Below are 12,549 nucleotides of genomic sequence, written 5' to 3'. Positions count from 1 at the left end.
CATCACATTCCCAGTAGGTCAGAAGTTTACATACACTCAATTAGTATTTGGTAGCATTGCCTTTAAATTGCTTAACTTGGGTCAAACGTTTCAGGTAGCCTTCCAGAAGCTTCCCACAATAAGTTGGGTGAATTTTGGCCCATTCCTCCTGACAGAGCTGGTGTAACTGAGTCAGGTTTGTAGGCCTCCTTGCTCCTTGCTCGCACACACTTTTTCAGTTCTGCCCAGAAATTTTCTATAGGATTGAGGTCAGGGCTTTGTGATGGCCACGACAATAACTTTGTTGTCCTTAAGCCATTTTGACACAACTTTGGAAGTATGCTTGGAGTCATTGTCTACTTGGAAGACCCCCTGACTGATGTCTTGAAATGTTGCTTCAATATATCCACATAATTTTCCATCCTCATGATGCCATCCATTTTGTGAAGTGCACCAGTCCCTCCTGCAGCAAAGCACCCCCACAACATGATGCTGACACCCCCATGCTTCACGGTGGGGATGGTGTTCTTCGGCTTGCAAGCCTCCCCCTTTTTTCTCCAAACATAATGTATGGTCATTATGGCCAAACAGTTCTATTTTTGTTTCATCAGACCAGAGGACATTTCTCCAAAAAGTATGATCTTTGTCCCCATGTGCAATTGCAAACCATAGTCTGGCTTTTTTTATGGTGGTTTTGGAGCAGTGGCTTCTTCCTTGCTGAGCGGCCTTTCAGGTTATGTCAATATAGGACTCGTTTTACTGTGGATATGGATACTTTTGTACCTGTTTCCTCCAGCATCTTCACAAGGTCCTTTGCTGTTGTTCTGGGATTGATTTACACTTTTCGCACCAAAGTACGTTCATCTCTAGGAGACAGAACGCGTCTCCTTCCTGAGCGGTTTGATGGTCCCATGGTGTTTATACTTGCGTACTATTGTTTGTACAGATGAACCCTTCAGACGTTTGGAAATTGCTCCCAAGGATGAACCAGACTTGTGGAGGTCTAAAAAAAAAAATCTGAGGTCTTGGCTGATTTCTTTTGATTTTCCCATGACGTCAAGCAAAGAGGCACTGAATTTGAAGGTAGGCCTTGAAATACATCCACAGGTACACCTCCAATTGACTCAAATGATGTCAATTAGCCTATCAGAAGCTTCTAAAGCCATGACATCATTTTCTGGAATTTTCCAAGCTGTTTAAAGGCACAGTCAACTTAATGTATGTAAAATTCTGACCCACTGGAATTATTATACAGTGAATTATAAGTGAAATAATCTGTCTGTAAACAATTGTTGGAAAAATGACTTGTGTCATGCACAAGTAGATGTCCTAACCGACTTGCCAAAGCTATAGTTTGTTAACAAGAAATGTGTGGAGTGGTTGAAAAACTAGTTTTAATGACCTAAGTGTATGTAAACTTCCGACTTCAACTGTAAATATATTAATGAGCGATGGCCGTGCGGCATTGGCAAGATGCAGTAGAATATAGTATATACATATGAGATGGGTAATGTAGGATATGTAGACATTATTAAAGTGGTGTTATTTAAAGTGACTAGTGATACCTTTATTAAATACATTTATTACATTTATTAAAGTGGCAGGAGAGTTGAGTCTGTATGTTGGCAGCAGCCACTCTATGTTAGTGATGGCTGATTAACAGTCTGATGGCCTTGAGATAGAAGCTGTTTTTCAGTCTCTCGGTCCCAGCTTTGATGTACCTGTACTGACCTCGCCTTCTGGATGATAGCGGGGGGAACAGGCAGTGGCTCGGGTGGTTGTTGTCCTTGATGATCTATTTGGCCTTCCTTCCCGGAAGATTCCCATGATTTTGGAATGAGATGTTCGACGAGCATGTGTCCACATACTTTTGGCCGTGTGTGTGTGTGTGTGTGTGTGTGTGTGTGTGTGTGTGTGTGTGTGTGTGTGTGTGTGTGTGTTTAATACAGACTATCTAAAAAATAAGTGAAAATTCACAAATTATCCAGGCGACCAAGTGGACACAAGGCTGGTTGGCTCATCTTAGTGGCAAAAAGTAATAACTTTGCAGCTGTTTCTGATGAATAAACAATGCCATGCTGGTGGGTGGTAACATTCAAATAAAACTCACCCTGAAATGAAACCTAGGCTGAAAACTATTTGTACATCATATCAAAGGAAAAGACAAATAGAACTTGGATCACACGGATTTGCACTAAGTGGGCAGTTCTGACTTCAAGCCCAAATACTGTATATCACACTTTGACTAAAACGATTACTTATTGACTTAAATTGTTGTGCAACATCATGGGTAAGCTTTGGCCATCGTCTTTCTGCTCGATTGAATCCAGCACACGGTTGTAAGGTTCCTCCAGGACTCATAAACAGCCTATTGCCGCTTCTGGGGATCAGTGTTTGTGCCTCAATATTACAAGCAGGGAACCTCAGGAGAAAGGGTAGACCGACCTACGCACACACACACACACACACACACACACACACTTAGATATGCATACCTGCACGCAAGCACACACACACATTCTTTCTAATAATTATCTTTCTCTGTAGGTGTTCTAGCGATCCTAGCTGTGGGAGTGGTGTCCTCTACCCAGGAGCTGTACCCCAGCCGGACCCCCGAGGACCCTGTCTCCATGTCAGCGCCCCACAGCAGCCCCCCTAACCCGCTCCTGCCTCTCCCAGACTGGCAGCAGGAGGGCTCCAGCAGTGGGGACCCTTGGTCCCCCCAGGGAGGGGCGCTGCCCACAGGCATCATCAAGCCCACCACAGCCCTCAGCTCCTGGGGCTGGCATCTAACCCACCACACCAGCCTGGCACACACTGTGACACCACCCAGTAAAGACAGCCTCATTCATGCTGCAGCTACTTTCAGTCCTAACACTGTAAACTCTGTGAGAGTAAACCAAGACCCTGGCCCTAGCTGTGTCAGCCCCAGTCCAGTCAAGCAGGCCCATTCCCCCAGCTCTGGTGCTCTCAACCCAGGCCACAGCTCCAATTCTCTCAGTGCAGACCAGGGCCTCTTGCCCAACTCAGTCGATCAAGCCCATAGCCCAGATCCTGTTAACCAGGGCAACAGCCCTCCTAGCCCTCCCAGCTCTGCTGGCCCACAGAGTGAGGTAGCTCCAGCTGCAGTGGAGGGGGCTCCAGACTCTGGGTCTGCCCTGTCTCCTTCTTTGCCCAGCCTGCTCACAGAGAGAGAGGATACTCTGGGCCCGGAGCTTGGTGGTCCCCCGGCCCCCACACACACCCAGGAGCCCCAGGGGGGGAATGTCAAGGAGCCCACAGACCCCAGTCAGCAGGACTTCACTACTGAGCTGCAGCCTTCCTCTCTCTCCTCCTCCTCTTCATCAGAGGATGCTGCTCTAGATCAGACCCTCAGGGAGCATGTTGAAGCCACGCCCAAGCTTTCCCGACCCCACGCCATCACCCTACGGGAGGTGCACCTCCTGGTCAACGAGGACCCCACCCTGGAGCTCAAAACAGATGGCAAAGTCACTTTTCATAGCGGCAGTGTGGAGGGCATCCCTGGCGAGGACCCCTCCTCCCAGTGGAACACCTCGTCCGCTACGGAGCCCCCCTCCACAGCCAGTGGGAATTTTCTGAACCGACTGTTCCCCGCCACCACTGCAGACCCCTGGGGTCCTGGTAATGGCTCCAGCCCCACTCTGGACTCACCGCTGTCCAGCGCCACCATCTGCCTGAGCAAGATAGACATTGTGTGGATCGTGTTGGCCATCAGTGTGCCTGTGTCCTCGTGCTGTGAGTATCAAATAGCAACCTGATGAATGTTTTGATGCCGAAACATGTTTTTTTTTTTGATAACAAAGCCCTTTATATCAAATGTCAATTTCCTTCTAATAGGGATGAATATATATTGTACAATTTAAGTATAAACTCAAAGCCTCTTAGAGAAAACCATATCAAAGGCAAAGAGGTTAGAGAAATTGTGTTTGAGTCAGTAGGAGGCTGACCACCACTTTTACGAGGCTGAGATCACGTTGATACCATCCAACCTGTCCACTGAGACAATGTGATACATAATGAAAGAGCTGGACTGAGGTTGTATCGTTTTAGAGGCTGTACTGACTTTGCCTCCCCCTCTCACTCCCTCCCTTCCTCTCCCCCTTCAGCTGTCCTGCTGACCGTGTGCTGTATGAGGAGGAAGAAGAAGTCTTCGAATCAGGAGAACAACCTGAGCTACTGGAACAATGCCATCACCATGGACTACTTCAACAGGCATGCGGTGGAGCTGCCCCGGGAAATCACGTCCCTTGACAATGCTGAGGTACACACAGTCCTGAGACTGACTGCCACTTTTATTATTAGACCAAAGAGGACTTCCTGTAGGATATGAGAAATGTTACACTTGAGGGGAAGGGCCTGTATATAATGTTATTACTAAGTTACAGTCCCCGAGTCTGGCACTCAATTGCTTTAGAGGGGACTTATTATTTAAGTGAAAGGGTCTGTATGTAATGTTGTTGTGAAGCCTTGATTCAGCATGGTATAATGGACATTTAGTCCAATTGATATAAGCTGTGTGATGGCATAGATTAGAGTTTAGAAATACCAAGGGATTTGATGAATATGGAACCTATATTCATACAGGCATTACAATGTTGGGCTCCTCTAAATTAGGCTCCTCAACTTGACATGAATTCAGTGATGATAGAGAAAATGTAAATCAGCGAGCCAAGTGTTGTTGCCAAGTAGCTAGAGTACTTTAGTAGACATGAGGTCAGCATGTGGTTACAGTGGACTATATATATATATATATATATATATATATACTGCTCAAAAAAATAAAGGGAACACTTAAACAACACATCCTAGATCTGAATGAAAGAAATAATCTTATTAAATACTTTTTTCTTTACATAGTTGAATGTGCTGACAACAAAATCACACAAAAATAATCAATGGAAATCCAATTTATCAACCCATGGAGGTCTGGATTTGGAGTCACACTCAAAATTAAAGTGGAAAACCACACTACAGGCTGATCCAACTTTGATGTAATGTCCTTAAAACAAGTCCAAATGAGGCTCAGTAGTGTGTGTGGCCTCCACGTGCCTGTATGACCTCCCTACAACGCCTGGGCATGCTCCTGATGAGGTGGCGGATGGTCTCCTGAGGGACCTCCTCCCAGACCTGGACTAAAGCATCCGCCAACTCCTGGACAGTCTGTGGTGCAACGTGGCGTTGGTGGATGGAGCGAGACATGATGTCCCAGATGTGCTCAATTGGATTCAGGTCTGGGGAACGGGCGGGCCAGTCCATAGCATCAATGCCTTCCTCTTGCAGGAACTGCTGACACACTCCAGCCACATGAGGTCTAGCATTGTCTTGCATTAGGAGGAACCCAGGGCCAACCGCACCAGCATATGGTCTCACAAGGGGTCTGAGGATCTCATCTCGGTACCTAATGGCAGTCAGGCTACATCTGGCGAGCACATGGAGGGCTGTGCGGCCCCCCAAAGAAATGCCACCCCACACCATGACTGACCCACCGCCAAACCGGTCATGCTGGCAGCAGAACGTTCTCCACGGCGTCTCCAGACTTTGTCACGTCTGTCACGTGCTCAGTGTGAACCTGCTTTCATCTGTGAAGAGCACAGGGCGCCAGTGGCGAATTTGCCAATCTTGGTGTTCTCTGGCAAATGCCAAACGTCCTGCACGGTGTTGGGCTGTAAGCACAACCCCCACCTGTGGACGTCGGGCCCTCATACCACCCTCATGGAGTCTGTTTCTGACCGTTTGAGCAGACACATGCACATTTGTGGCCTGCTGGAGGTCATTTTGCAGGGCTCTGGCAGTGCTCCTCCTGCTCCCTCCTTGCACAAAGGCGGAGGTAGTGGTCCTGCTGCTGGGTTGTTGCCCTCCTACGGCCTCCTCCACGTCTCCTGATATACTGGCTTGTCTCCTGGTAGCGCCTCCATGCTCTGGACACTACGCTGACAGACACAGCAAACCTTCTTGCCACAGCTCGCATTGATGTGCCATCCTGGATGAGCTGCACTACCTGAGCCACTTGTGTGGGTTGTAGACTCCGTCTCATGCTACCACTAGAGTGAAAGCACCGCCAGCATTCAAAAGTGACCAAAACATCAGCCAGGAAGCATAGGAACTGAGAAGTGGTCTGTGGTCCCCACCTTCAGAACCACTCCTTTATTGGGGGTGTCTTGCTAATTGCCTATAATTTCCACCTGTTGTCTATTCCATTTGCACAACAGCATGTGAAATTTATTGTCAATCAGTGTTGCTTCCTAAGTGGACAGTTTAATTTCACAGAAGTGTGATTGACTTGGAGTTACATTGTGTTGTTTAAGTGTTCCTTTTATTTTTTTGAGCAGTGTGTGTATATATATATATATATTCCACCCTGGAATGAGTAGGTGTGTGCAAACTTTTGACTGATACTCAAAAGTTTCCACACACCTACTCATTCAAGGGTTTTATTTTATTTTATACATTTTAGAATAATAGTTAAGACATCAAAACTATGAAATAACAGTTATGGAATCATGTAGTAACCAAAAAAGTGTTAAACAAATCAAAATATATTTTATATTTGAGATTCTTCAAAGTAGCCACCCTTTGCCTTGATGATAGCTTTGCACACTCTTGGCATTCTCTCAACCAGCTTCATGCATTTCAATTAACAGGTGTGCCTTGTTAAAAGTTAATTTGTGGAATTTCTTTCTTTCTTAATGAGTTTGAGCCAATCAGTTGTGTTGTGACAAGGTAGGGGTGGTATACAGAAGATAACCCTATTTATTAAAAGACCAAGTCCATATTATGGCAAGAACAGCTCAAATAAGCAAAGAGAAACAACTGTCCATCAATCCAGAACATTTCTAGAACTTTGAAAGTTTCTTCAAGTGCAGTCGCAAAAACCAACAAGCGCTATGATGAAACTGTCTCTCATGAGGACCGTCACAGGAAAGGAAGATCCAGAGTTACCTCTGCTGCAGAGGACAAGTTCATTAGAGTTACCAGCCTCAGAAATTGCAGCCCAAATTAATGCTTCACAGAGTTCAAGTAACAAACACATCTCAACATCAACTGTTCAGAGGAGACTGCATGCATCAGGCCTTCATGGTCAAATTGCTGCAAAGAAACCACTACTAAAGGACACCAATATAAAGAAGAGACTTGCTTGGGCCAAGAAACATGAGCAATGAACTTCTTTGTGAGATGTGGAGTAGGTGAACGGATAATCTCTGCATGTGTGGTTCCCACCGTGAAGCATGGAGGAGAAGGTGTAATGGTGTGGGGTGCTTTGCTGGTGACACTGTCAGTGATTTATTTTGAATTCAAGGCACACTTAACCAGCATAGCTACCATAGCATTCTGCAGCGGTACTCCATCCCATCTGGTTTGCTCTTAGTGGGACTATAATTTGTTTTTCAACAGGACAATGACCCAACACACCTCCAGACTGTGTAAGGAAGAATGATGGAGTGGTACATCAGATGACCTGGCCTCCACAATCACGCGACCTCAACACAATTGAGATGAGTTGGGCCACAGAGTGATGGAAAAGCAGCCAACAAGTGCTCAGCATATGTGGGAACTCCTTCAAGACTGTTGGAAAAGCATTCCTCATGAAGCTGGTTAAGATAATGCCCAAGAGTGTGCAAAGCTGTCATCAAGGCAACGGGTAGCTACTTTGAAGAATCTCAAATATAAAATACATTTTGATTTGTTTAACACTTTTTTGGTTACTACATGATTCCATATGTGTTATTTCATAGTTTTGATTTCTTCACTATTATTCTGCAATGTAGAAAATAGTACAAATAAAGAAAAACCCTTGAATGAGTAGGTGTGTCCAAACTTTTGACTGGTACTGTATATATGTGGACTATAGCGCCATCTGCTGTTCGATTAATGGTAAAGCTAAAATGTTCCACTTCAACGAATCATTTTGGTGTAATTTTAGACCTTTAGCTTATCCTGTATTTAGTCCATCACATTTCAGTTCACTCTATTTACATATTGTTCTTGCTATGAAGCCAGTAAGTCTTATCGGCTCTCTTACCATCTGCATACTGACCACACCTCTATTTCTGGTTTGTCCTCTTTTTTTGTTGCCTCCATCGCTTTCTCTCTCCGTCCATCTCTCCTGTGGTGGTGCAGGAGTGGATGCCGAGGCTGGAACATGTTTAGGATGCTCGTGGTGACACACAGGTGTTGTGTTGCGTCCCTGTTTTATTCCTCCTCTCACTGAAGCTGTGCCTCATCCCTTCCTCCCTCCCTCCATATTGTTCTTTCCTAAAGTGCCTCTAGCTTGCCGTTACCATAGGGATGAATTGTGAATAGATTTATCTCTATGGCTCTTACAGTCAATATCTATTGCTTATTTTTCCTGAATAGCCTTTTTCCAGTGAAACCTAGAATATCTATATATAGTACTATATATAGTAATTTGTTTATGTTAGGGTTTGGGGTATTGCCAGTTAGAATGTACCTCTCTTTTTCTCCTCTCTTTCTGTAGGGCTCGTACTTCTGAATCACTGTGTTGTTTTTTTTCAGCTTTTTCTCCGCCACCCCCCCACCCCATGTTCTGTCTTTTAGCTGAGCAACCGCCACTATTTCTCGCTCCTCTTTCTCTCTCCCTCTGCTGTGTTGCGTTTTCTGCTGAGTCACCCTCCTTTGCCCTTCTTTCTTTTCTCTGTCATGGAGCCTGTTCAACTCCCATCTCTCCTTCCCTCTATTTTTCTCTCTGTGTGTTCTCTCTGCGAGCGTAATCATTCAGCCATCTTTTGTCCTCATGAGAATGGTTTGTGTCTGCCAAGTCACAAAACACTTCCCTGAATCTATAGCGTGTACCTGGCATGAATCATGCCCATTTATGTGATGTAGTGTCATGCTAATGTGTATGTTGTGTGTCTGTGTGTGTGTTCCAGGAGCAGGAGACATGTCTACCCCCTAACGGGGACTACAGAGGCAGCGGGGTGGTGCTGGTTAACCCTTTCTGCCAGGAGACCTTGTTCATCAACAGAGAGAAGTCCTGCGACATCTAGGAGGGACGTTGGTCTTGTGGCCATGTCCTGAAACCACCAATACAAGACTGTCAAAAATAAAAGTCTGACTTTCAAAGTCCCCCGCCACGGCTTTCTCCCTATTCTCCCTACACTGTCATTTTTATATATGTGGTAAATCTTCAGAGACTCCCACTTTATATTGTACATTATGAATATATAGACAAGACTAAAATAAGAGCTAATAACAGACACTATTTACTATGAGGGTGCACCCGCATATTTTTCTGATGTACATTTTCTACAAATGCTTAATTGTGATAAGGGTTTTTATGTCTTTATAAAGCACTGAGTATGTGTGATTTCCATTTTGTTACAGTGGCTTGATGGTGAGAACAGTGTGGACGTGGCCACTTGAATTCTGCTTTAGAGAGAAGATATTCTGTAAGAACGTTATGTTTCATTTTCTTTTTAATCAAACCCCAAATAATTACTGAAAATCCTGTTGAACTTGAATTCTGTACCTACGAGATTTAGGGCAATGTTTGTGAGACCAGGTTTTAGTAGAAGAAATGGAGGTGTTATAATTTGAACTGCCTCTGTAGCAGGGGGACTGTCTGTCTGTGTCTCTCTCTCTCTTTGCCTATCTCTCTCTCTCTCACTCTTTCTCTTTGCCTCTCTCTTTCTCTCTTTGCCTCTCTCTTTCTCTTTGCCTCTCTCTCTCTCTCTCTTTGCCTCTCTCTCTTTGCCTCTCTCTCTCTCTCTCTCTCACTCTGCCTCTTTGCCTCTCTCTTTCTCTCTTTGCCTCTCTTTCTCTTTGCCTCTCTCTCTCTCTCTCTTTGCCTCTCTCTTTCTCTTTGCCTCTCTCTCTCTCTCTCTTTGCCTATATCTCTCTCTCTCTGCCTCTTTGCCTCTCTCTCTCTCTCTGCCTCTTTGCCTCTCTCTCTCTGCCTCTTTGCCTCTCTCTCTCTGCCTCTTTGCCTCTCTCTCTCTGCCTCTTTGCCTCTCTCTCTCTCTCTGCCTCTCTCTCTCTCTCTCTGCCTCTTTGCCTCTCTCTCTCTCTCTCTCTCTCTCTCTCTCTCTCTGCCTCTTTGCCTCTCTCTCTCTCTCTCTCTCTCTCTCTCTCTCTCTCTCTCTCTCTATCTATATATATATATTTGTGTTATGGAGTAGATTCTGGTTTTGGCACTCAATGAGGTTTGTTTAATGTCTAACCTTTACTAAATATTTTGAGACCAAACTTATTGTATCCTCCCTCCATAAGTACAGTATTTGTCCAGGAGCGTAAACTGTTTATTACTGTAATGTATAGATATTGAATGATATTTTATTTCATTTCTGGTTGTAGAAATGAAAAAGTCAGTAGAAATCATGACCAATGAAAATACTGAGATAATATTTTATCCTGAATATTTACTGTGAGCACATAGTGGCAGTTTAATCAAACATACGTATTTTGTTTCATTATCAAATCAATTTCAGTTTGTCATGCTTTACTTTTGCTTTGTCACATATTTATATTTGCTAAATGCTGCCTCTGTTACTGCGTCTGTTTGTCACATTGTGAAACGCTGACCTGTTAAATAATACTTCCCTGTGTTTGAAGATTTTGTTGAATTATCTTTTTGTTGAATATGTTGTCAATCTACTGGATGTATGTCGCTGCAATGGGCATGTGGTGCCATACCAGAGAAATGGTATTTTGCTACATGTAGAATGGAGAGGAGGGGCAGTATCTTTGGTCCACTGTCATGTCTTTTTTGTATCGTAGCATACACTGTACTTTTTACAGCTGAGCAATAAAAGAGAAAAGCTTTTAACATTCTCTGTGTTTTATTGACTATACATTTGTTTTACTCCTTCCACTCATCAATGAAGACTGTAATGACGCTTGTTATTGTTGCATATTAACTGCGTAGTCCTCCTGAGAAATTGTTTGTGCCACTGCCAAGTGTAAACTGGGATAAAACGAATTCATATTTTTTGTCTTTTATTTTGTCAACCTTTATTTGAATTGACTATGAACACCTGCTTGCTGACCCCAGCTAAACCATTGACTGTTCTAGAATGTTCTCTGTTCATCTATGCTGGATCTGGCAAGTGGCCATTCTATACACATGGCCTCACTGTCATTGGACAAAGCCTACACTTTGCTAATGCTTATCTAGAGAGCTTCACTACTTGAAGTTCATTAATGAGCTGTCACTTTCTCCTCCCAAGCCCAAAAAACACTTCAATATATTACAAATTCAAATACGAGATATACTAGAAAAGTATATCTTAAAAGGTGCAATATGCAGAAATCTCTCCGCCATTTCCTGGTTGCTAAAATTGTAATAGTTCACATAATTTCAGTTCATGTGACAAAACAAGCAGTCATTGTGTGGAGATTGTACCATCTCAACCGCTGTGAAATATATTTTCCATAACCAACAATATTGTATTTACAGCTATTTGAAGCTGGTGGACAAAACTAAAAGTAAAAGATGCAAAAACTAAACATAAGAATGGGAAGCATAGAAATAGCGCACATAGAACAGATCTACTGCTTCTCAGACTGGCTTTCAACAAGAATGACAGATTGATAACACATTTCTATGTGAACTGGTTTGGGACGTACAGCTTCAGTACACTATACATATACTATCATTTAACCTAAACACACTTATTAAATGTGTACTTTAAATTAATTGTTTTTCAGTGTTTTAGTATAGTACAGTGAGCTCCACAAGTATTGAGACAGTGATAAATGTTTTGTTGTTTCGGCTCTGTACTCCAGCACTTTGGATTTGAAATGATGCAATGACTATGAGGTTGTATGCATTTGCTGTTTGTTTTGGTTCTTTCAGATTATTTTGTGCACCATAAAAATGAATGGTAAATAATGTATTGTGACATGTTGGAGTCACTTTTATTGTAAATCAGAATATAATATGTTTCTTAACACTTTTACATTAATGTGAATGCTACCATGACTACGAATAATCCTGAATGAATCGTGAATAATGATGAGTGAGAAAGTTACAGACGCACAAATATCATACCCCCAAGACATACTAACCTTTCACCATTACATTAACAACAATCTGGACACAACCAAAACAGCAAACGCATCCAACAAATTTATAGTCACAAGCTTGATGTAGTCATTGCGTGCTATGAATATGGGACCAACAATGGTGGAAAAAGTACCCAACTGTCATACTTGAGTAAAAGTAAAGATACCTTAATAGAAAATGACTCAAGTAAAAGTGAAAGTCACCCAATAAAATACTACTTGAGTAAAAGTCAAAAAGTATTTGGTTTTAAATATACTTAAGTATCAAAAGTAAATGTAATTTCTAAAATATACTTAAGTATTAAAAGTAAAAGTATAAATAATTTCAAAGTCCTTATATTAAGCAATCCAAATGGCACCATGTATTTATTTATTTGTATTTACAGATAGCCAGGGGCACACTCCAACACTCAGACATCATTTACAAATGAAGTATGTGTGTTTAGTGAGTCTGTCAGATCAGAGGTAGTAGGGATAACCAGGGATGTTCTCTTGATAAGTGAGTGAATTGGACCATGTTCCTGTCCT

At 43.1% G+C, this 12,549-nt stretch overlaps 1 protein-coding gene across 2 annotated transcripts in view; it reads left to right on the top strand.

Annotated features, from left to right (window-relative positions):
- LOC115154943 (transmembrane protein 108) overlaps window positions 1-9,190 on the top strand; it is a 79,557-nt gene extending 70,367 nt beyond the window's left edge. For both annotated transcript variants that reach the window (XM_029701667.1, XM_029701678.1), the window contains exons 3-5: window positions 2,527-3,735; window positions 4,107-4,261; window positions 8,889-9,190. In XM_029701667.1, coding sequence (XP_029557527.1) covers window positions 2,527-3,735; window positions 4,107-4,261; window positions 8,889-9,005 — 1,481 coding nt within the window. In that variant the 3' untranslated portion in view covers window positions 9,006-9,190. The remainder of the gene's footprint in view (window positions 1-2,526; window positions 3,736-4,106; window positions 4,262-8,888) is intronic.
- The last annotated feature ends 3,359 nt before the right edge of the window (window positions 9,191-12,549 follow it).

The sequence above is a fragment of the Salmo trutta genome, chromosome 2 (assembly GCF_901001165.1).
Source record: "Salmo trutta chromosome 2, fSalTru1.1, whole genome shotgun sequence".
NCBI lineage: Eukaryota > Metazoa > Chordata > Actinopteri > Salmoniformes > Salmonidae > Salmo > Salmo trutta.
The sequence above is the reverse complement of the archived record's forward strand: the minus strand, read 5'-3'. Positions and strand labels throughout refer to the sequence as shown.